At 43.2% G+C, this 25,420-nt stretch overlaps 1 protein-coding gene across 1 annotated transcript in view; it reads left to right on the top strand.

Annotated features, from left to right (window-relative positions):
- Positions 1–16,417, top strand: part of CNTD1 (cyclin N-terminal domain containing 1) — a 147,198-nt gene extending 130,781 nt beyond the window's left edge. Inside the window, exon 8 of the mRNA XM_073608383.1 lies at positions 16,213–16,417. Within this exon, the coding sequence (XP_073464484.1) occupies positions 16,213–16,323 (111 nt within the window). The 3' untranslated portion in view covers positions 16,324–16,417. The remainder of the gene's footprint in view (positions 1–16,212) is intronic.
- Positions 16,418–25,420: the final 9,003 nt, after the last annotated feature.

Genomic DNA, 25,420 nt, shown 5'->3' with positions numbered 1-25,420 from the left:
AAAACAGTGGGTCTGTGTGCAAGGTCAGTCAGTACCCCAGTACAATCCGATCCAAGTTCAGTCTTTCCACCAGTATAATCACCCCCAGCTCAGTCTGTCCCCCAGTACTATTCCCCCTGGTCAGTCTGTCCCCTAGTATGATCCTGCCCCCTAGGTCAATCTGTCCCCCAGTAAAATCACCCCCAGGTCAGTCTAGTGTCCCCAATGGAAGATTTCCCCTCTATTACTTTTTTTGGGGACAACCCACAATTTGGGATTTTCTTTTACTTTCCCTTTTAATGATAATGGTAAACAGAAAAAATAGAGGGGGTGAATCTCCTTATGGGGCATAAACAGCAATGAAAACCTAATAGGTGTTCTAATCCGTCTCCACTCTATCCAAAACTAGACATGTGCATTCGTTTTCGTCCGAATGCATTTTCGTCCGAATTTCAGGTATTTTCGTTATCGTTTTAACAAACGATAACGAAAGTGTACAATCCGAAAAACAAAAGATCCGACATAAACAAATGCTTTATTTTCGTTTTCTTTGCTACAACAGTTCGATATAGATAGGAGATTCGACATGATGATGACATTAACAATCTGTGTCCATCAAACCTATGGTCGAATGTACCTAACCTTAACTCTATTAGTCCAAGATTATTCTACATAGAGAGAAAAGATTCGACGTAGGGGAGAAAAGATTCGACGTAGGGGAGAAAAGATTTGACGTAGGAGAGAAAAGATAAATAAAAATATGATGATGATGATGAATGTTATTGGCTGATTGTAACCAAAGAGGTGGAGCAGTAAAATAGCTAGAACTAAGTATACACGTACTTTGGCTTATGGTGTCTGTTGAAAGTTCTAAGAAGATTTGACGGAGCAGGTAAACTATACAGCGTCGGACAGTTTAGCTGCTCCGTCGAATCTTCTTTGAACATTCGACAGACACCATAAGCCTTCAATGACAGATTTTACCTTAATTTGGATTTTCGGATGAATGCAATTTTTAACGAAAAACGAAATAAATAAAAACGAATTTCGGGAGTAACTAAATACATTTATTTTTCGGACGAAAACAAAATTCCAAAACGAAATATTTCAGTGTGCACATGTCTATCCAAAACTAAAAATAAAGTTTTCCTTTAGTTATACTCTAACCACTTGCTTACAGGGCACTTACACCCCCTTCCTGCCCAGGCCATTTTTCAGCTTTCAGTGCTGTCACACTTTGAATGACAATTACACGGTCATGCTACGCTGTGCCCAAAATAATTTTTTATCATTTTCTTCACACAAGTAGAGCTTTCTTTTGGTGGTATTTATTCACTGCTGGGTTTTTTATTTTTTACTAAAAAAATTAAAAAATGCCAAAAATTTTGAAAAAAAATTATTTTACTTAGTTTCTGTCAGTAAATTTTGCAAATAGGTAATTTCTCTCCTTCACTGATGTGCGCTGATGAGGCGGCACTGATGGCTGAACTGGTGGACATTGATGAGATGGCACTTATGGGCACTGATTAGGTGGCACTGATGAGAAGGCACTATTATGCCGCATTTATGGGCATTGATAGGTGGCACTGATATGTGGCACTGATGGGCACTGATAGGTGGCACTGATGGGCACTGATAGGTGGCACTGATGGGCACTGATAGGCATAGATGGGTGGCACTGATGGGCATCGATGGGCAGCACTAATAGGCGGCACTGATAGCCAGCACTGACTGTCATCACTAATAGGCACTGATTGGTGGCACTGGTGGGCACTGATTGCTGTCACTGGTGGGCACTGATTGCTGGCAATGGTGGGCACTGATTGCTGGCACTGATTGGTGACACTTGTGGCGCTATAATATATTCAGGGCACTGATGATCAGTGCCCTGATTACATGTTTTGTTGTCCTCTGATCACATGGTTAAAGAGCCACGGACGTGGCTCTTTACAGAGATCGGGGTCGCGCCGTGTCCTAGCAACACGGCGTGGTCGTTTTGCAACGCCGTCATATAATGGTGTCCCAGAACAAGAGCCGCACCTCCCCGCTGTCATTTGACATGTGGGTAGTTAAAGTGTATGTGAACCCTCACCTTGTAAAACAACCCATTCAGTTTAAAATATAAATGAAAGTCAAAACAATTGTGTATACATATAAAAAAAACATTATAAATGCCCTCTGTTCTCAGCTGCATAAGGAGCTCAGAGAGCTAAGGGAGGAGAAACAGCAGTACACTGCTCTTTATTTGTGGAGACCAAATTGAGTTCCCGGGATAGCCAGATATCTGACCACACAGTGATCTCTTGCCTAGTGTGGTCAGTTTATAATAGAAAGGCAGAGGGACCGGCAGGAACACCAGGTGTTTCATACAAAGGAAGCAATACAAAGAAAACAGGATACAGTTTAAAAAAAGGAAATGGTACAAGTAATTAAACAGCAGGCACATACTAGGAATATAAAATGTTGGGTTAACATATTATTTAAAGCGGTATTAAACCCAAAACCAAAAATGTATCATCATGCAGCTTATTAATCCTTCAATGCGGTGGCTGCATTTGTTTTCTTTTTTTTCTCTGTTTTCACCTGGTGATCTGACCAGTAACGCATTTCCTGTATTAGATGGCCTCCACTTAGGGGCATTTTATGAAAACAGTGGGTCTGTGTGCAAGGTCAGTCTGTACCCCAGTACAGTCCAATCCAAGGTCAGTCTTTCCACCAGTATAATCACCCCCAGCTCAGTCTGTCCCCCAGTACTGTTCCTGCCCGGTCAGTCTGTCCCCTAGTATGATCCTGCCCCCTGGGTCAATCTGTCCCCCAGTAAAATCACCCCTAGGTCTGTCTGCTCCCCAGTACCATTCCTCCCAGGTCAGTCTGTCCCCTAGTATGATCCTCCCTCTGAGGTCAATGTGTCCCCCAGTGTAATTCTCCCGGACAATCTGTTTCCCAGTATAATCCTGACCTCAGGTCAATCTGTCCCTCAGTGTAATCACCCCCAAGTCACTCTGTCCCCCAGTACAATCCCATTCAGGTCAGCCTGTTCCCCAGTATAATCCCCCTCCCAGGTCAGTCTGTTCCCCAGTACAATCCTTCACACACCAATGTCAACATGTCCCCCAGTATAATCCCCCTAGGTCAGTCCATCCTCAGTATAATCCTTCTCCCCACAGGTCAATCTGTCCCCAGTATAATTACCCTTATGCCACGTACACACGATTGGAAATGCCACCAGCAAAACTCCGATGAGAGCTTTTTGTCGGAAAATGCCACCGTGTGTATGCTCCATCGGTCTTTTGCTGGCGGAATTCCAGCCAGCTAAAGATTGAGAACATGTTCTCTATTTTTCGGTCGGGGAAAGTTCCTATCCAAAAATGCGATCGTCTGTATGCAATTCGGACGCGCAAAAAATCACGCATGCTCAGAATCAAGTACGAGACGGAAGTGTTCGTTCTGGTAAAACAAGCATTCGTAATGGAGATAGCACATTCGTCATGCTGTCAATTTTTGGATCTTTTAATGCAGTGCATTTTTTTGTTCGTAATAATGCTAGAAGAATGAATTTGTTTTGCTGCTGATATTCACACAGAGTTCTCCCAAATGTATTTTTTTTATTATTTCTCGTGATCTCCTGAATAATCTTTTTTGTTTTTAAAGCCAGATCTCCATAATAATGTTTAGAAATATTTTTTATAGTCATTTTTTTTTTAATCAAGATCTCCTGTTTTTTTGATTATTTTTAAATTTATTTTCTAGTGATTTCCATATGTTTTTTTTTTTTGTGTGTGTCAAGTTTCCACAATAACATTATTATCTTGTATTTTTAAAGCTCAAGGAGATTGGTTGGCGTCCCTTGTTAATTTGACATTGTATTTTTGAAATGTACCTGCCTACCTCACAAACAAACTGTCCTTTTTGAAGAAAAAAACATAGGCAAGTATTTTCAAATAAAAAAAAATCTACATTTATTCTGGCTCATAACACAATAAAGAAGGAAGGCAACGCTGGAGAAACTGTTTGAATTTGAAAGCCTTTGTACCCCAGGGCACACATCAACTCTTTGTAACTAAAAATTGGTAGCCTGAGAAGCCCATATAATAGGGAGCACAATCTGGTCCAGGACTCCCAGAGATCATGAACAGCAACAAATGACATATATGTCCCCAGCCTGTGGTACTACAACAGCCTGCGTCTTCTGTCAGACTAGACTGAACCCAGGCCATCACTTTCATGTCTTCCCTGCAGCCTTCCCTCCACGCTTCCCTGCAGCCTTCCTTGGAGGCTGTGGCTCTGGAGGTGAACTTGTGGCAGGAGGAGGAGGAGGATGGGTGAGCGCACATAAGTGCATGTTCTCACTAATTTAGCCCCTCAACCCCTTTCGAAGGGACTGGAAAATAAGATTCTCACACATGAAGCATTGGCCCTCCTCCATTTGCTGCAATTTTGCAGCTACATAGCAACCGTAGGCCTCTTCAGCGTCGGAGGGTGTTTTCAGGGCCGCTTTAGCCTCCTTAATGAGGCCCAGTGCTGCCTCCACCTGCCCCTTCCTGGCCCTTTTTGTTGTAAGGTGGAGGGGAGGCACCTGGGATTGGGGGAGGCTACTGGGCCTGGCCACCTCCTGGCTGACACTTACCCCCGCCTCCTCCTGGCTGACACTTACCCCCGCCTCCTCCTGGCTGACACCCCCGCCTCCTCCTGGCTGCCACATTCCAGAGCCTCGCCATGGCTGAGGTCTTCCCTTGTATGAAAAAGTGATTCAGTTGTAGTTTTTGGTTCATCAATCACACACAATTCTCAGCTCATGACTGTTGCAAATTGAATGGCAATAAATAGAAAAGACCATCATTCTGAGCCCAGCATTTTTCATTCTTGTTCCAATCATTTTTGGCCCCTACTGTCTATTGATATGTCATACACTTTTTGTTCAATCATTCATTTGTTAGCAATAATAACATCTAGTTAACAACAATAATTTTTGGACAATAAATATGTTCAAAAATACTATACCTGGCTCCAACTGGGCTCCTCAACTTCTTCCAGGATGGAAGGGCCAGGTTGGTCCTCAGAAGCCTCAACTGGGGTTGAGGGAAGGGTGCATGGAAGTGTAGAAAGTGGCTCCCTGGCTTCAATCTGGTCTTCCAGAAACCACATCCTGTTGTAGTACCACAGACTGGGTACATACACATCCTTTGCTGCTGCTCCTGATCTCATGGAAGCCTGGACCTTATTAAGCTCCTTCCTATACGTGCTTCTCAAGCTACCAATTTTCTTATCCACAAACTAGATGTCTGCGTCGGGGATCTGCGTCTTCACAAATGGCAGCAGTTTCTCCAGCAATGCCTTCCTAGCTGGTTTATTTCGATATAAGGGGTTTTTAACCTCCCACAAATTTCTCATATCCCTGTATCTGTCTATGAACTGGCCCATGAATTCAGGGTCTTTGAATTGTTTCATAGTTGCTGCAAGACAAAACACAAGACAAAAACACTAATATCAGGCTAAACTCTCCTAACCTTATCGCAATATAGGCCTCAATCTCGAATCAGTATTGGCCACTGATGTCCTAAGTTAAAATGTTACCTTCGTTAGAACCTTTGGCGCTTCCTCCACTCACAGATCGTACGTACGACACACGCGTGTTAGCTTTATATACACTGCGCATACGTGAAACTCCGCCCGCGTCGCCCACCCCTGACGTTCTTTCTCGAATATTCCCCACCCCTTCTCTTTCGTCGCAGTGGGAGAGGAACATGGCGGAGACAGGTGCGTGATAATAGCAGTAACGAGGTGGAAAGTCCGGAGCCCGAAACGTCCCGCAGGAGATTTAAGGCCTCAAATATGGCCTTTGTAGAGATAGTGGACATCTTGAAGAGGGCCGACTATGACGGGAAGTATGAACCGTACCTAAACCCAAATGTGAGAAAGGCCAAGATCATGACTAAAGTTGTGAAGAGGCTGCACAGGAATTTTGGGGTACGACGATCCAAGGAGCAATTGAGGAAACGCTGGCCAGACCTGAAATTGCAGGATCAGTACAGAAAGATCAAGAAAGTGCTTCTAGAAAGTAAGTAGATGTCATGTGTTCCGATTATTATTATTACTTGCATGCTGCTCCATGTGCTTTTCTTTACTGTTGTACAGTTTAAAATGGCTACTTTCATGTTCAAGGGCACAGTAATCAGTCGTAGGAAACATTGTTCGTTTGCCAACTAAATACAATGTTTTGGGCAGATACAGGGTTAATTACATTTGGTCATGCTAATTTGTATTAAAAGAAGTTTAGGACATTGTTGTCTAGATGTGTTTGAAACTAGAAAGAATTGCAAACTTGATTCAGTGTAATGTAAGGAGAGGACACTCAGCAGCTGTTTACACATCTGGACTCAGGAGCACTAGTGTGTGACACAAGAACAAACTTTTTAGGGTGTCCCACACAGGTACTCCAGTGGATACTTGGGGTGTCTCCATGTGTGAAACTTGTCCAAAAAAGGTAAGTATTCCAGCTTTGGTAAGTGAAAAAATCATGTCTTCGGCTTGGAACTCTGCCAAAACAGACAATTGTACCCCACTTCTAAACAATGTTTCATATTCCTATTTCTGGCCTCAAATATCTGTGTGCTAAGTATACCTTTTGTTTCATTCTCATATTGGAGAAAAGACTCTGGACGTCTGAGGACACCAGGAAACCTCCACCTCCGGAAGAAGGAGAACAGAGGCCACCACAACCCGAGGATGTGGAGGAAGGAGAGGTGGTTGAGATTGTCACCACAACAGGTGAGTGTCTGACACCACAGATTCAGTTAATAGATGTATGCCTGCATATTTATAATATATGGTGTGTATTTTTTGTTTTAGGTGATGTGCATGTTGTGGAAGAACAATCTACTCATTTCACGACTGACAGTGCACAAAGGCTAATCCAGGACATAATGTTTTGTAGTAAGGATTTAGACTTCATCAAGCAAAAAACAAATGAAATAGAACAAAAACTGAAGAACATGATTGATGTACTAAGAAGAATCTAAAGAACAACAAAATTACACCATTTTCAATTTTTGGGGACCAATTTTTTTCAATTTTTTTACGCATTTTAAAAGCCAAATTTTGAAGATGCACACAGTGTGTCAACATGTGCTATCTTCCATCAGGGGATATCAATGTACGCGTTTTGTAGGTGCAACCCCTTCCTCGTAACTCAAGTAGGTGAGAGGAAGTGGTTGCACCCCAAAACTCGTCCATTGATCCCCCATGATGGAAGATAGCACATGTTGACATTAGGCATGGGATCAGGAGGGAAATCCCCAGTTTGACTCCCAATTTGTGTGCATCTTCAAAATTTGGCTTTTACAGGGGGACATCACCCCATCTGATGAAGGCAATATCAATACATTTTTGACACTAATGTCTGATATTGCCTTCGGTTTTTCAATGTTGAACTTTGTAAGTTCCTGAGTTGTATATGTTATGTTTTGAAACATGCCTGTTTATGTACTAAAAAAATATTTTCAAGGTAAAACTTAAAAAAAAATATGTTTAAAAAAAAAAAAAAATTACAACGCACATGTGAAGGTTCACGTGTAAAAGGTTTTATACTCAACAATGTGTGGCTTCTTCTTTCAATGCTCAATACCATTTTTTGTATTAAGTTGGTGGAACTGGCTGGCCATTATCCCAAAGGCATTCTTCACTCTTCTGGCTCTGGCCAGCCGGTAATTAAAAACCCTCTTCTCCGGGGTGAAGGTCCTCTGGGGGAATGGCCTTATCAGGTGATCACCCAGACCAAATGCTTCATCAGCGATAAAAACAAATGGGAGTCTTTCCACATTCTCTTCCGCAGGTGGCAATCCCGAGCCACCACTCTGGAGATGTCGGTAGAACTTGGTCTGGGCAAAGACTCCACCATCCGACATCCGGCCATTCTTCCCCACGTCCACATAGAGAAACTCGTATGTCGCCGACACCACCGCCATCAACACAATACTATGAAACCCCTTATAGTTAAAATAGTATGACCCCGAGTGGGGTGGTGGGACGATGTAGACGTGCTTCCCATTGATTGCCCCCCGCAGCTGGGAAAGTCCCAACGATGAGCAAATTGGGAAGCCACAGTCTGCCATTCTGGCGTTGAAGGAAACTGTGGAGTCAAAAAAGAAAAAGTAATTATTAGTACTTTTGCATATAAAATTGCAAGCAAAATAGACACAAACATTCTTGGCCAACATCAGTATAACATTTATTTTAAGGAGTATTTAAACACAAAAATATAAGGTCCACTTATCAGATTCCTCACCCCCTCTGATGGCCCATTGGAAACATTTTTGGGGGGGGGGGGGTATACAGTGGGGACGGAAAGTAGTCAGACCCCCTTACATTTTTCACTCTTTGTTATATTGCAGCCATTTGCTAAAATCATTTAAGTTCATTTATTTTCCTCATTAATATACACACAGCACCCCATATTGACAGAAAAACACAGAAAAACTGAAATATCACATGGTCCTAAGTATTCAGACCCTTTGCTCAGTATTTAGTAGAAGCACCCCTTTGATCTAATACAGCAATGAGTCTTTTTGGGAAAGATGCAACAAGTTTTTCACACCTGGATTTGGGGATCCTCTGCCATTCCTCCTTGCAGATCCTGTCCAGTTCTGTCAGGTTGGATAGTAAACGTTGGTGGACAGCCATTTTTAGGTCTCTCCAGAGATGCTCAATTGGGTTTAAGTCAGGGCTCTGGCTGGGCCATTCAAGAACAGTCACTCCTTCATTATTTTAGCTGTGTGCTTAGGGTCATTGTCTTGTTGGAAGGTAAACCTTCGGCCCAGTCTGAGGTCCTGAGCACTCTGGAGAAGGTTTTCATCCAGGATATCCCTGTACTTGGCCACATTCATCTTTCCCTCGATTGCAACCAGTCGTCCTGTCCCTGCAGCTGAAAAACACCCCCACAGCATGATGCTGCCACCACCATGCTTCACTGTTGGGACTGTATTGGACAGGTGATGAGCAGTGCCTGGTTTTCTCCACACATAGTGCTTAGAATTAAGGCCAAAAAGTTCTATCTTGGTCTCATCAGACCAGAGAATCTTATTTCTCACCATCTTAGAGTCCTTCAGGTGTTTTTTAGCAAACTCCATGCGGACTTTCATGTGTCTTGCACTGAGGAGAGGCTTCCGTCGAGCCACTCTGCCATAAAGCCCCGACTGGTGGAGGGCTACAGTGATGGTTGTCTTTCTACAACTTTCTCCCATCTCCCGACTGCATCTCTGGAGCTCAGCCACAGTGATCTGTGGGTTCTTCTTTACCTCTCTCACCAAGGCTCTTCTCCCCCGATAGCTCAGTTTGGCCAGACAGCCAGCTCTAGGAAGGATTCTGGTCGTCCCAAACGTCTTCCATTTAAGGATTATGGAGGCCACTGTGCTCTTAGGAACCTTAAGTGCAGCAGAAATTTTTTGTAACCTTGGCCAGATCTGTGCCTTGCCACAATTCTGTCTCTGAGCTCTTCAGGCAGTTCCTTTGACCTCATGATTCTCATTTGCTCTGACATTCACTGTGAGCTGTAAGGTCTTGTATAGACAGGTGTGTGGCTTTCCTAATCAAGTCCAATCAGTATAATCAAACACAGCTGAACTCAAATCAAGGTGTAGAACCATCTCAAGGATGATCAGAAGAAATGGACAGCACCTGAGTTAAATATGAGTGTCACAGCAAAGACTTAGGACCATGTGATATTTCAGATTTTCTTTTTTTAAAAATATGCAAAAATGTCAACAATTCTGTGTTTTTCTGTCAATATGGGGTGCTGTGTGTACATTAATGAGGAAAAAAAATGCACATCATGGATCTTGTGGACAGATTACTGGGAGGGGCTGGGGAAGACCCAGCTGTCATGGTGCACGTTGGCACCAATGACAAAGTCAGAGGCAGATGGAGTGTCCTAAAGAAAGATTTTAGGGACTTAGGAGCTAAATTGAGGAAAAGGACCTCCAAGGTAGTATTCTCAGGAATACTACCGGTACATCGAGCCACACCAGAAAGGCAGAGGGAGATTAGGGAAGTAAACAAGTGGCTGAAGAGCTGGTGTAGTAAGGAGGGGTTTGGGTTCCTGGAGGACTGGGACAACTTCTCAGTTGATAACCGGTACTATAGGCGGGACGGACTGCACCTAAATGAGGAGGGTGCAGATCTGCTGGGAATGAAGATGGCCAAAAAGTTAGAGGGGTTTTTAAACTAGGCGATGGGGGGGAGGGTCCAGAGGTAGAGATAGTCAGCGTGGAAGATATTCCAGAGGGTAGTATTGGGGGCATTAGTGGTAGGTTGACCAAAGCACAAAAACACAAGGTAAGTATAGTAGCAAGTCCTAGTTGCAATCTCGAAACACCCAATACAAGGACAATATGCGACCGGTCTAAACTATGTGGCATGTTCACCAATGCCAGGAGCATGGCGGACAAGATGGGCGAACTAGAGATACTGTTGTACAAGGATGATTTGGATTTTGTGGGAATTTCAGAGACCTGGTTCAACAGCTCTCATGATTGGCTGGCAAACATTCAAGGGTATACCCTTTACCGCAAGGATAGAGAGGGTAAAAAAGGGGAGGGGTATGCCTATATATCAAGAATAATGTACAAGTGAATGTGAGAGATGACATCACTGAGGGAGATAGGGAGGAGGTGGAATCCTTATGGGTAGAGCTCCAAAGGGATGAAGCTAAGGGGAAAATAATACTGGGAGTATGCTATAGGCCCCCTAACCTGAGGGAGGAAGTGGAGACAGATCTCCTATCACAATTTGGATTAGCAGCAAGGATGGGAAGTGTTATCATAATGGGGGATTTTAATTATCCAGACATAGACTGGGCGGAGGGAAGCGCGCATTCATTTAAGGCTCGCCAGTTCCTTAATGTCTTGCAGGACAATTTTATGGGTCAGATGGTAGACGCACCAACTAGAAATAAAACATTACTGGATCTACTGATTACCAACAATACAGACCTGATCACGGATGTGGAAATACGGGGCAATTTAGGTAACAGCAATCACAGGTCAATTAGTTTCAGTATAAATCACACAAATAGGAAACATAAAGGGAATACAAAGACACTGAATTTCAAAAGAGCCAACTTCCCTAAACTACAAACCTTGCTAAAAGGCATAAATTGGGATAAAATATTAGGAACAAAGAATACGGAGGAGAGATGGGTTTGCTTTAAGAGCATATAAAATAAGGGCATTAGCCAATTTATCCCATTGGGTAATAAATTTAAAAGGGCGAACAAAAGTCCTGGATGGCTTAACTCCAATGTAAAAATGCATATAAAAGCAAAGGAGAAAGCCTTCAAAAAATACAAGGTTGAGGGATCATCCTCAGCATTCAGACTTTATAAAGAATGCAACAAGAAATGTAAGGGTGCAGTTAGGATGGCTAAGATAGAACATGAAAGACACATAGCTGAGGAGAGCAAAAAAAATCCCAAGAAATTCTTTAAGTATGTAAACAGTAAAAAAGGGAGGACTGACCATATTGGCCCCATAAAGAATGAGGAAGGACATCTGGTTACAAAGGATGGGGAGATGGCGAAGGTATTGAATTTATTCTTCTCGTCAGTCTTCACGAGTGAATCGGGGGGCTTCAGTAACCAAAACTGCAGTGTTTATCCTCATGACACAACACAGGAAGCACCTCCATGGTTAACAGAGGACAGAATTAAAATTAGACTTGAGAAACTTAACATTAATAAATCACCGGGACCTGATGGCTTGCATCCGAGGGTACTTAGGGAACTCAGTCAAGTGATTGCCAGACCATTGTTCCTAATTTTTACAGACAGTCTACTGACTGGAATGGTACCAGCTGATTGGAAAAAAGCCAATGTAGCACCAATATTTAAAAAGGGTCCAAAATACATCCCTGGGAATTACAGACCAGTTAGCCTAACATCAATAGTATGTAAACTCTTGGAGGGGATGATAAGGGACTATATACAAGATTTTAGTAACGAGAACGGTATCATTAGCAGTAATCAGCATGGATTCATGAAGAATCGTTCTTGCCAAACCAATCTACTAACCTTCTATGAGGGGGTGAGTTGCCATCTAGATAAAGGAGGGCCCGTAGACGTGGTGTATCTGGATTTTACAAAAGCATTTGACACAGTTCCCCATAAACGTTTACTGTAAAAAATAAGGTCCATTGGCATGGACCATAGGGTGAGTACATGGATTGAAAACTGGCTACAAGGGCGAGTTCAGAGGGTGGTGATAAATGGGGAGTACTCGGAATGGTCAGGGGTGGGTAGTGGGGTTCCCCAGGGTTCTGTGCTGGGATCAATCCTATTTAATTTGTTCATAAACGACCTGGAGGATGGGATAAACAGTTCAATTCTGTATTTGCAGACGATACTAAGCTAAGCAGGGCAATAACTTCTCTGCAGGATGTGGAAACCTTGCAAAAAGATCTGAACAAATTAATAGGGTGGGCAACTACATGGCAGATGAGGTTCAATTTAGAAAAATGTAAAATAATGCATTTGGGTGGCAAAAATATGAATGCAATCTATTCACTGGGGGGAGAACCTCTGGGGGAATCTGGGATGGAAAAGGACCTGGGGGTCCTAGTAGATGATCAGCAATGGCATGCAATGCCAATCTGCTGCTAACAAAGCAAACAGAATATTGGCATGCATTAAAAAGGGATCAACTCCAGAAATAAAACGATAATTCTCCCACTCTACAAGACTCTGGTCCGGCCGCACCTACAGTATGCTGTCCAGTTCTGGGTACCAGTCCTCAGGAAGGATGTACTGGAAATGGAGCGAGTACAAATAAGGGCAACAAAGCTAATAAAGGGTCTGGAGGATCTTAGTTATGAGGAAAGGTTGCGAGCACTGAACTTATTCTCTCTGGAGAAGAGACACTTGAGAGGGGATATGATTTCAATATACAAATATCGTACTGGTGACCCTACAATCGAAATAAAACTTTTTCGCAGAAGAGAGTTTAACAAGACTCGTGGCCACTCATTAAAATTAGAAGAAAAGAAGTTTAACCTTAAACTACGTAGAGGGTTCTTTACTGTAATGCCCCGTACACACGGTCGGACTTTGTTCGGACATTCCGACAACAAAATCCTAGGATTTTTTCCGACGGATGTTGGCTCAAACTTGTCTTGCATACACACGGTCACACAAAGTTGTCGGAAAATCCGATCGTTCTATACGCGGTGACATAAAACACGTACGTCGGGACTATAAACGGGGCAGTGGCCAATAGCTTTCATCTCTTTATTTATTCTGAGCATGCGTGGCACTTTGTCCGTCGGATTTGTGTACACATGATAGGAATTTCCGACAACGGATTTTGTTGTCGGAAAATTTTATCTCCTGCTCTCCAACTTTGTGTGTTGGAAAATCCGATGGAAAATGTCCGATGGAGCCCACACACGGTCGGAATTTCCGACAACACGTTCCGATCGGACATTTTCCATCGGAAAATCCGACCGTGTGTACGGGGCATAAGAGTGGAAAGGATGTGGAATTCCCTTCCACAGCCAGTGGTTTCAGCGGGGAGTATTGATAGTTTCAAGAAACTATTAGATAAGCACCTAAATGAATGCAACATACAGGGATATACAATGTAATACTGACACATAATCACACATAGGTTGGACTTGATGGACTTGTGTCTTTTTTCAACCTCGCCTACTATGTAACTATGTAACTTAAATGATTTTAGCAAATGGCTGCAATATAACAAAGAGTGAAAAATTTAAGGGGGTCTGAATACTTTCCGTCCGCACTGTAAATGAGTTTTGGACCCCCCAAAAAAAGCCTCTGGCACTCTGCCTGAATTTAAGGACAACAATAACATTTGGACACATTTTAGGGGGTGTTTAGGGTAAAGCACTACAATGGAGCTGACAAAATACATTGTTAAGTGACTAGGCTAGGTGTATATGGGCCCAGGATAGCATGCTGGGGAGGTTAGTGAAGGCAAATATGCATGAAGGACAAAAAAGGAGCATTAAAAGCATACAGCATGCATGAGGACAAAGGGAACATTTACAGCATATTACAATCATGGTAATTAGGGAATGATGAAAGAAATACAATATGCTAGCATATATTAAATACATAGAATGTGATGTTAAAGGAGAAAACTTGCCCTAATATAGTCCTTCTGCAGGACCTGTATTATGGCAGAACAGGTCTCTGGAATAATGATCCCCAGAGCCTGGGGGAAGATGCCTGTAGAGAACTTGAGGTCCTGTAGACTTCTCCCCGTCGCCAAGTACCGCAACATGGCAACTAGCCTCTGCTCTGGAGTGATGGCTTGCCACATGCAGGTGTCCTGTTTCGTAATATAAGGGGACAGCAAAGCCAACAGATGGTGAAAAACGGGGTCCCTCATCCGGAGAAAATTCCTGAAATCATCAGGGTTGTTCTCCTAGATCTCAAGCAGCAAAGGCATATGAGAGAATTGGTTACGCTGGAGCAGCCAATTCTTGGTCCATGAACTCCTCCCCACCCTGTTCATGGACTGGGCTTGGGTCAAAGAAAGAACCCCAACACCAAGCCCCCACATAGCACGAACTCTACAATGAGTACGTACCTGCAATATGGCTTCAAAATGGTCGGCTGGTCGGAACGAACTAACAGAACGCACTGAAAAACAGAAAGGCCTGTGAAGAGCGAGCTGAAAATCAGAAACGAGCAGACAAGAACGCACTGAAAAACAGATACAAATTGACTACACGCACTGAAAACCAGATACAAACCCACAAGCACAAACTGAAGAGCAGTAACGGACTGAAAAGCATGAAACCTGAAAAGCATGAATCATCTCTCACCAAACTTCTACTAACACGAGATAAACATGAGATTAGCAGAAAGAGCCCAAAGGGTGGCGCACTGGATATTGAACTTCCATTTTCTAGTCCCGACGTACGTGTTGTATGTCACCTCGTTCTTGACGGTTGGAATTTGGTGTGACCGTGTGTATGCAAGGCAAGCTTGAGCAGAATTCCTTTGGAAAAACCATCCAAGTTTTTTCGGACGGAAATTCCGATCGTGTGTACGCGGCATTAGGTCAGTCAATCCCCTAGTATAATCTCTCCCAGGTCAATATGTCGCCTAATCAAATCTCCCCAGGTCAGTCTGTCCCTAAGTACAATCCCCCCCGTTCAGTCAGACTGACCCCTGCAATAGTGAATAGTTACTAAAAATACACTAAAATCTTTATTAGCACATACAACACAGCATAACTTACAACATTCTTGTTGCAAAAGGCCTTGTTCAGTTGGGGCGTACTAAAGTCCATGTGAGGGCTGTGTTTATGCACATGGGGATGCACAGGTGTTCTATGCATCTCTGCACAGGCAGTCTCATTCATGTCAATTGGAACACAGTGGCTGCACGGACACAATTCGACATCTGTGTGGGTGCGGGTGCACAGTCATGAATGCAGACAGTATGAGTTCAGGGACATGCACCCACACAGATGTCAAATCAAGAGCAATGGCTACGTGTCCGTGCAGTCGATTCTTCCCAGCCGGCATCAATAGGACTGCCTGCATGGGGCTGCATGGAACGGGAGATCGGTGTGCAGGTTGTGACAGGGCACAGTGGTCCTCCTTCCCTCAGGGCCCATGTGCACAGCACACATTTGTTTACTGGATGATACGCCACTGCTTCCACTCTGAATGAATGAACACAGGAGCACCTTTGGACAACATTGGTAATCTGGGGTGAGGGAAGTGTTAGATGCACTTGCAGATTCAGATACACTAACAAATTGAAGCTGAACTCCAGCGAACACTTTATAAGCAGTTACAGCAAAGTTTGGAATAAAGATTTTACATAAAAATGCTGATCATTGTAAGCGCCACTGTCAGTAGTAAATGGTTTGTCTTAACTGTATGACTGCTACATCTGCAGGACAGCTTGTTCTGTTGAAAAACAACAGACATACTGGCCAGATCACAGGTGAAAATAAAGGAAAGAAAAGAGACCCTAAAAAAGAGAACTAATGCAGCCATCACGTCTGAGAATTGGTACGCTGCAATATAATACATTTTTACTTTTGGGTTTAATACCACTTTAATTGGTTATAATTTAGTGATTTTAAAAAGTTTTGAAAAGTTAAGTTTCTCATTGTTTTTTGACTATTATAGGTGATTTCTACAGAGAAGTGAAGAAATCATATCGGACTAAAGTCACCCTCTTTTCTTTCTATTCCACTTTAGGTCATGGAACATTTAAGCAACATTACAGGAATCACAGTGAACTCAATCTTTGAAATGTGCTCTGCAATACTAAAACATTCCACTGGATTCACTGTTATGACAATACAGTAAGACATGGCAATATTTATTTTGGGTCAGGAAGAATGTGAGCACATGCATGTAGCCCTTTTCAGCATCAATATCAAGTATGCGTACATGTCAGTTTGAAGTTAATAGTTTTAAACCTTGCTTCCTTCAGATGTTGTAACCAATAAAAAAAGTTAAGCAAATATATTAAAGTAATATGTATTTTGTTCTAACAACTCTGACAATGTTATGAGTTTGATTCTGCTGCCATCTTCTAAGGTAAAGTCAAACTCTGAGCTAATTTCTATCTATTATTTGGCCCCCAGTCAAAAAAAAAGCAGCTCCGGTTGTAATAGTCACCTTCAGTCTGGAGCTGTCCCCAGTCTTTCAAGTTAGTATCAGTCAACCAGAAAGAGAGAGCACTGATGTCATCCAGTGTTAATTTTGACATCAAATTTCGATTTAGTTTTAGTCATAGTCTTGACTAAAATGGCATTTTAGTTTTAGTTGTATTTTAGTAATTTGAATTGTTTTAGTTTTAGTCGTATTTTAGTCAACTAAAATCTCTAGTACATTTTAGTTGACTAACATCTAATGGGTTTAGTTAACCACTTGCCGACCGCCTCACGCATATATACGTGAGCAGAGCGGCACGGGCAGGCAAAATCACGTACCTGGTACGTGATTGCCTTCCCGCGGGCGGGGGGTCCGATCGGACCCCCCCCCGGTGCCATCGGCGGTCGGCGTTTGGCTGGGAGAGTTGAGAGACGAGGGGGAGACCATCCGATCGTGGCCCCCCCCTCGCGATCGCTCCCAGCCAATGAGAAACATCCCCTGCCTCTGTATAGTACACAGAGGCAGAGGATGTGATGTCATCTCTCCTCGGCTGGCCAGTTTCCGTTCCAGCACCGAGGAGAGAAGACATGTAAGTGCACAACACACACACTACACACAGTAGAACATGCCAGGCACACTAAACACCCCCGATCCCCCCCCGATCGCCCCCCGATCCCCCCCCAATCACCCCCCCCCCGTCACAAACTGACACCAAGCAGGTTTTTTTGTTTTGTTTTGTTTTTTTCCTGATTACTGCATAGTGTCAGTTTGTGACAGTTAGCAGTGGTAGGGCAGTTAGTATTAGCCCCCTGTAGGTCTAGGGTACCCCCCTAACCCCCCCTAATAAAGTTTTAACCCCTTGATCACCCCCTGTCACCAGTGTCGCTAAGCGATCATTTTTCTGATCGCTGTATTAGTGTCGCTGGTGACGCTAGTTAGGAACGTAAATATTTAGGTTCGCTGTCAGCGTTTTATAGCGACAGGGACCCCCATATACTATCTAATAAATGTTTTAACCCCTTGATTGCCCCCTAGTTAACCCTTTCACCACTGATCACCGTATAACTGTTATGGGTGACGCTGGTTAGTTCGTTTATTTTTTTTAGTGTCAGGGCACCCGCCGTTTATTACCGAATAAAGGTTTAGCCCCCTGATCGCCCGGCGGTGATATGCGTCGCCCCAGGCAGCGTCAGATTAGCGCCAGTACCGCGAACACCCACGCACGCACCGTACACGCACCGTACACCTCCCTTAGTGGTATAGTATCTGAACACATCAATATCTGATCCGATCAGATCTATACTAGCGTCCCCAGCAGTTTAGGGTTCCCAAAAACGCAGTGTTAGTGGGATAAGCCCAGATACCTGCTAGCACCTGCGTTTTGCCCCTCCGCCCAGCCCACCCAAGTGCAGTATCGATCGATCACTGTCACTTTTTTTTGTAGCGTTTTGGTGAACTGGCAAGCGCCAGCGGCCTAGTACACCCCGGTCGTAGTCATACCAGCACTGCAGTAACACTTGGTGACGTGGCGAGTCCCATAAGTGCAGTTCAAGCTGGTGAGGTGGCAAGCACAAGTAGTGTCCCGCTGCCACCAAAAAGACAAACACAGGCCCGTCGTGCCCATAATGCCCTTCCTGCTGCATTCGCCAATCCTAATTGGGAACCCACCACTTCTGCAGCGCCCGTATTTCCCCCATTCACATCCCCAACCAAATGCAGTCGGCTGCATGAGAGGCATTTATATGTCCTCCCGAGTACCCCTACCCAACGAACCCCCCCAAAAAAGATGTCGTGTCTGCAGCAAGCGCGTATATAGACGTGACACCCGCTATTATTGTCCCTCCTGTCCTGATAATCCTGGTCTTTGCATTGGTGAATGTTTTGAACGCTACCATTCACTAGTTGAGTATTAGCGTAGGGTACAGCATTGCACAGACTAGGCACACTTTCACAGGGTCTCCCAAGATGCCATCACATTTTGAGAGACCCGAACCTGGAACCGGTTACAGTTATAAAAGTTACAGTTACAAAAAAAAAGTGTAAAAAAAAAAAAAAAACACAAACAAAAATAAAAAAAAATAGTTGTCGTTTTATTGTTCTCTCTCTCTCTATTCTCTCTCTGGTGTTCTGCTCTTTTTTACTGTATTCTATTCTGCAATGTTTTATTGTTATTATGTTTTATCATGTTTGCTTTTCAGGTATGCAATTTTTTATACTTTACCGTTTACTGTGCTTTATTGTTAACCATTTTTTTGTCTTCAGGTACGCCATTCACGACTTTGAGTGGTTATACCAGAATGATGCCTGCAGGTTTAGGTATCATCTTGGTATCATTCTTTTCAGCCAGCGGTCGGCTTTCATGTAAAAGCAATCCTAGTGGCTAATTAGCCTCTAGACTGCTTTTACAAGCAGTGGGAGGGAATGCCCCCCCCCCACCGTCTTCCGTGTTTTTCTCTGGCTCTCCTGTCTCAACAGGGAACCTGAGAATGCAGCCGGTGATTCAGCCAGCTGACCATAGAGCTGATCAGAGACCAGAGTGGCTCCAAACATCTCTATGGCCTAAGAAACCGGAAGCTACGAGCATTTTAGGACTTAGATTTCGCCGGATGTAAACAGCGCCATTGGGAAATTGGGAAAGCATTTTATCACGCCGATCTTGGTGTGGTCAGATGCTTTGAGGGCAGAGGAGAAATCTAGGGTCTAATAGACCCCAATTTTTTCAAAAAAGAGTACCTGTCACTACCTATTGCTATCATAGGGGATATTTACATTCCCTGAGATAACAATAAAAATGATTTAAAAAAAAATATGAAAGGAACAGTTTAAAAATAAGATAAAAAAGCAAAAAAATAATAAAGAAGAAAAAAAAAAAAAAAAAAAAAAAAAAGCACCCCTGTCCCCCCTGCTCTCGCGCTAAGGCGAACGCAAGCGTCGGTCTGGCGTCAAATGTAAACAGCAATTGCACCATGCATGTGAGGTATCACCGCGAAGGTCAGATCGAGGGCAGTAATTTTAGCAGTAGATCTCCTCTGTAAATCTAAAGTGGTAACCTGTAAAGGCTTTTAAAGGCTTTTAAAAATGTATTAATTTTGTTGCCACTGCACGTTTGTGCGCAATTGTAAAGCATGTCATGTTTGGTATCCATGTACTCGGCCTAAGATCATCTTTTTTATTTCATCAAACATTTGGGCAATATAGTGTGTTTTAGTGCATTAAAATTTAAAAAAGTGTGTTTTTTCCACAAAAAATGCGTTTGAAAAATCGCTGCGCAATTACTGTGTGAAAAAAAAAAATGAAACACCCACCATTTTAATCTGTAGGGCATTTGCTTTAAAATAATATATAATGTTTGGGGGTTCAAAGTAATTTTCTTGCAAAAAAAAATAATTTTTTCATGTAATCAAAAAGTGTCAGAAAGGGCTTTGTCTTCAAGTGGTTAGAAGAGTGGGTGATGTGTGACATAAGCTTCTAAATGTTGTGCATAAAATGCCAGGACAGTTCAAACCCCCCCAAATGACCCCATTTTGGAAAGTAGACACCCCAAGCTATTTGCTGAGAGGCATGTCGAGTCCATGGAATATTTTATATTGTGACACAAGTTGCGGGAAAGAGACAAATTTTTTTTTTTTTTTTTTTTTTTTTTGCACAAAGTTGTCACTAAATGTTATATTGCTCAAACATGCCATGGGGATTTGTGAAATTACACCCCAAAATAAATTCTGTTGCTTCTCCTGAGTACGGGGATACCACATGTGTGGGACTTTTTGGGAGCCTAGCCGCGTACGGGACCCCGAAAACCAAGAACCGCCTTCAGGCTTTCTAAGGCCGTAAATTTTTGATTTCACTCTTCACTGCCTATCACAGTTTCGGAGGCCATGGAAAGCCCAGGTGGCACAAACCCCCCCCAAATGACCCCATTTTGGAAAGTAGACACCCCAAGCTATTTGCTGAGAGGTATAGTGAGTATTTTGCAGACCTCACTTTTTGTCACAAGGTTTTGAAAATTGAAAAAAGAAAAAAAAAAATTTTTTTTTCTGGTCTTTCTTCATTTTCAAAAACAAATGAGAGCTGCAAAATACTCACCATGCCTCTCAGCAAATAGCTTGGGGTGTCTACTTTCCAAAATGGGGTCATTTGGGGGGGGGTTGTGCCATCTTGGCATTTTATGGCCTTCAAAACTGTGATAGGTAGTGAGGAGTGAAATCAAAAATGTATGCCCTTAGAAATCCTGAAGGTGGTGCTGGGTTTTCGGGGCCCCGTACGCGGCTAGGCTCCCAAAAAGTGCCACACATGTGGTATCCCCGTACTCAGGAGAAGCAGCTGAATGTATTTTGGGGTGCAATTCCACATATGCCCATGGCCTATGTGAGCAATATATCATTTAGTGACAACTTTTTGTAAATTTTTTTTTTTTTTTTTTTTTTTGTCATTATTCAATCACTTGGGACAAAAAAAATAAATATTCAATGGGCTCAACATGCCTCTCAGCAATTTCCTTGGGGTGTCTACTTTCCAAAATGGGGTCATTGGGGGGGGTTTGTACTGCCCTGCCATTTTAGCACCTCAAGAAATGACATAGGCAGTCATAAACTAAAAGCTGTGTAAATTCCAGAAAATGTACCCTAGTTTGTAGACGCTATAACTTTTGCGCAAACCAATAAATATACGCTTATTGACATTTTTTTTACCAAAGACATGTGGCCGAATACATTTTGGCCTAAATGTATGACTAAAATTTAGTTTATTGGATTTTTTTTATAACAAAAAGTAGAAAATATCATTTTTTTTCAAAATTTTCAGTCTTTTTCCGTTTATAGCGCAAAAAATAAAAACGGCAGAGGTGATCAAATACCATCAAAAGAAAGCTCTATTTGTGGGAAGAAAAGGACGCAAATTTCGTTTGGGTAGAGCATTGCATGACCGCGCAATTAGCAGTTAAAGCGACGCAGTGCCGAATTGTAAAAAGTGCTCTGGTCAGGAAGGGGGTAAATCCTTCCGGGGCTGAAGTGGTTAAATTGTAATGCATTATTTCAGCATTTCTCTAGAATTGCCAAACTCATATTTTCCTGGAGTAAAATGTTATTAGTTATGGCATTAGGTTTAAATATGCACTACAGGCACTATAGACACAGATTTAGCCATTGTGATATATAACGTCTTTATAAATAAAACCAAGTTTCATAAACAAACAAAAATATTGCTTTTTGACAAATATGCAACTTTAGCCCTGGTTCACACTGATGCGGTGCGGGAAACACACAAGATTTGCTGCGTTTCCCCAAATCGCATCGCACTGCATAGCAATCGCACGGCGTCTATGTGATCTGCTGCGGGTGTCGATGTTATATTAACGACACCCCAAAACAGATCACAAAATGCAGTGCAATTGCCAGAATCACTTTGCATGGGTGTAAACACCCATGCGATGCGATTCAAGTGCGGAAAAAAGGGCCTTGCACCATTTTGATGCCGATGTGATGCAATTCGCACCACACAGACATCGCATGTGATGTGCACAGGAATGTGTTTTGCGAATTCTGTGCGAATTACATGCGGTGCACAAGTGTAAACCCAGGCTTAAAATATAACAAAAAACTCTATTGGCTGTAATGCCATTGCACATATTACCTAAATATATCACCAAAATTAAATATTAAGAAGAAGAAAAATAAGAAAAGCCTTTTTCTTATTTTTTTTTTCTTTCAGCAGCTTAGTAGATGACCCCTACTTATTCCTATGTGGTAGTGCAATAATGGAAAATTGAATACTTACATTTCCATAATTTTTCTTTCCTTTCCATGGTGCCTATCCATGGCAGCATACACATGGTTGGTTGCTCCACCCCCGGCCAACCCACAGGACCATTAGAACGCTATAAAAGAGAGTGACGCTCCCCCCCGCTCCCATTCTCATAACTAGACTCAATTCAGCCCAGCCACAAGAATAAGAACAAGGGAGGGAAATATGCTAATATGCTGCCATGGATAGGCACCAGGAAAGGAAAATTACAGAAAGGTAAGTTTTACATTTTCCATTTTCCTGGTGCCTTCATGGCAGCATATGCATTGTAAATAACGCGCTACCAGGGAGGGAATGCTGAAGAAAACAGAATTTTTAATTGACTATTATGAAACAGAAAATTGTAAGGTCTTCCTCCCAAAATCCCAGGAGGTGAGACTAGCTGGATCTAGGCCGTAGTGAGCCATAAATATGGAAAACGAGGACCAACTTGCTGCTTTGCAGATTATCTCAGGGGAGACCTTTGCCAAGGCTGCCCATGAAGATGAAATCCCTTTTGTCGAGTGCGCATTCACTTCCTGAGGAACAGGAAGTCCGGTAAGCCCTGTGTAAAATCCGCACAATCCATCCCGCTATTGTGAGCTTCGATGCTGCTTGCCCTTTCCTTGCACCGCTGGGAACTACAAATAATCTTTCATCTTTACGGAGGTGTAGAGTAGCAGAAATGTAGGACTTTAAGGCTCTTGCTACATTCAATTTGTGCAGTTTTTAATGAATTCTGTTCTTCCGGGAATGCTGGCAGGACCCATTCCTGATTGGAGTGATATGTGGAAGGGACCTTAGGTACGAATTGATGGATAGGCTGAAGGACTTCCCTGTCTGGATAAAAAAAGATATAGGGATCTCGAGAGCCTAGGGCTTGAATTTCTGAAACTCTAAGCCCTGATGTAGCAGCTACTAGGAAGGTCACTTCAGTGTGATGTCGTCCAAAGAACAGCCTTCCATAAGTGCAAAGGGAGGTGCTGCAAGAAAATTTAGCACTATCGGTAAGTCCCATTTGGGCAATAGACTTCTTGGTGCTTTTAGACTTATTGCCACCCTTAGAAAGCGTTCTACCAGATGATTTAGGGCCCATCTGGTGTCCGTGAGAGCTGAGAGGGCCGAGATGTGCACCTTCAAGGGTATTAAGGCCTAATCCTAAATCTAGGCCTGACTGGAGAAATTGCAGCATGTTCTGAACCTCTGGTCTTAGTGGGTAAAACTGCTCTCTCTGTGCTAATTCGAGAAATTTCTACCAAATCCTGTAATAGGTATTGCTATAGTATAATAGGGATTATATAATAGGGATTACTGCCAACACGATCACTCTCTCCTTGCTAAGTCATTGGAGAAAATGTAGGATCATAGGGACTGGAGGGAGGGCATAGGCCAAGCAGAAATCCCATGACTGAGCTAGCGCATCCACCCCCGCTGACATCCGGCAGACATATCTCGAGAAAATGAGAGGCGTTTTGGTGTTCAGAGGCGAGGCAAAAAGGTCTATTTGGGGGTGACCCCATTGTTGACCACTCGTTGTTGGCCAAATTCCTGGACAGCAGATCCGCTTGGTGATTCTGAAAGGATGGAATGTAGGCTGCTCTGAGGTTCAGCAGGTTCTCCTCTGCCCATGACCGAATCGACTCAACTTCCTGCATCAGGGATCTGCCGTGTGTGCCACCCTGGTTTTGCACACAGGCCACCGCCGCTCTGTTGTCCATATGTATCAGGAGCGATTTCCCTCTGAGAGAGGAGGCCAGAAGCGATATGGCAATCCAGGCTGCTCTCAGCTCCAGCACATTAGATACTATGTTGCTGGTGTCGAACCGCCATCTTCCCTGGACCATGTCGGATCCGCAATGAGCGCCCCCAGCCTAACTGACTCGCGTCAGACAAAAGAATGGTCCAGGAGATGGGACCAAGATGGCAGTGATTGCGGAGGCTTTGGTGCCTTGTCCACCACCAGAGACTGTTCTTCATCCTCAGAGTCACCACTATTTGCTGGAACAGTGACTTCCTTCTCCACTGGGCTAAAAATTCCTGCTGAAAAGTCCGGATGTGCCAGCAGCCCATTTGACCATCGGAATACACGAGGCAAATGTCCCCAGGAGGCTGAGGCATCTCGATGCCGACATACAGTGCCTTGCAAAAGTATTCACCCCCTTGGCTTTTTATCTATTTTGTTACATTACAGCCTTTAGTTCAATGTTTTTTTCATCTGAATTATATGTGATGGATCAGAACACAATAGTCTAAGTTGGTGAAGTAAAATTAGAAAAATATATACATAAAACTATTTTCAGAAAAAAAAAACTGATAATTGGCATGTGCGTATGTATTCACCCCCTTTGTTATGAAGCCCATAAAAAGCTCTGGTTCAACCAAATACCTTCAGAAGTCACATAATTAGTGAAATGATGTCCACCTGTTTGCAATCTAAGTGTCACATGATCTGTCATTACATATACACACCTTTTTGAAAGGCCCCAGAGGCTGCAACACCTAAGCAAGAGGCACCTCTAACCAAACACGAAGACCCAGGAACTCTCCAAACAAGTTAGGGACAATGTTGTTGAGAAGTACAAGTCAGGGTTAGGTTGTAAAAAAGATATCCAAATCTTTGATGATCCCTAGGAGCACCATCAAATCTATCATAACCAAATGGAAAGAACATGGCACAACAGCAAACCTGCCAAGAGACGGCTGCACACCAAAACTCACGGATTGGGCAAGGAGGGCATTAATCGGAGAGGCAGCACAGAGACCTAAGGTAACCCTGGAGGAGCTGCAGAGTTCCACAGCAAAGACTGGAGTATCTGTACATAGGACTGGAGTATCTGTACAAGGACCCAACACATCTTATCACCCAAAGAACACCATCCCCACAGTGAAACATGGTGGTGGCAGCATCATGCTGTGGGGATGTTTTTCAGCAGTCGGGACTGGGAAACTGGTCAGAGTTGAGGGAAAAAATGGATGGTGCTAAATACAGGGATATTCTTGAGCAAAACCTGTACCACTCTGTGTGTGA

This window comes from Aquarana catesbeiana, linkage group LG12, assembly GCF_042186555.1.
Source record: "Aquarana catesbeiana isolate 2022-GZ linkage group LG12, ASM4218655v1, whole genome shotgun sequence".
Taxonomy (NCBI): Eukaryota; Metazoa; Chordata; class Amphibia; order Anura; family Ranidae; genus Aquarana; species Aquarana catesbeiana.
The sequence above is the reverse complement of the archived record's forward strand: the minus strand, read 5'-3'. Positions and strand labels throughout refer to the sequence as shown.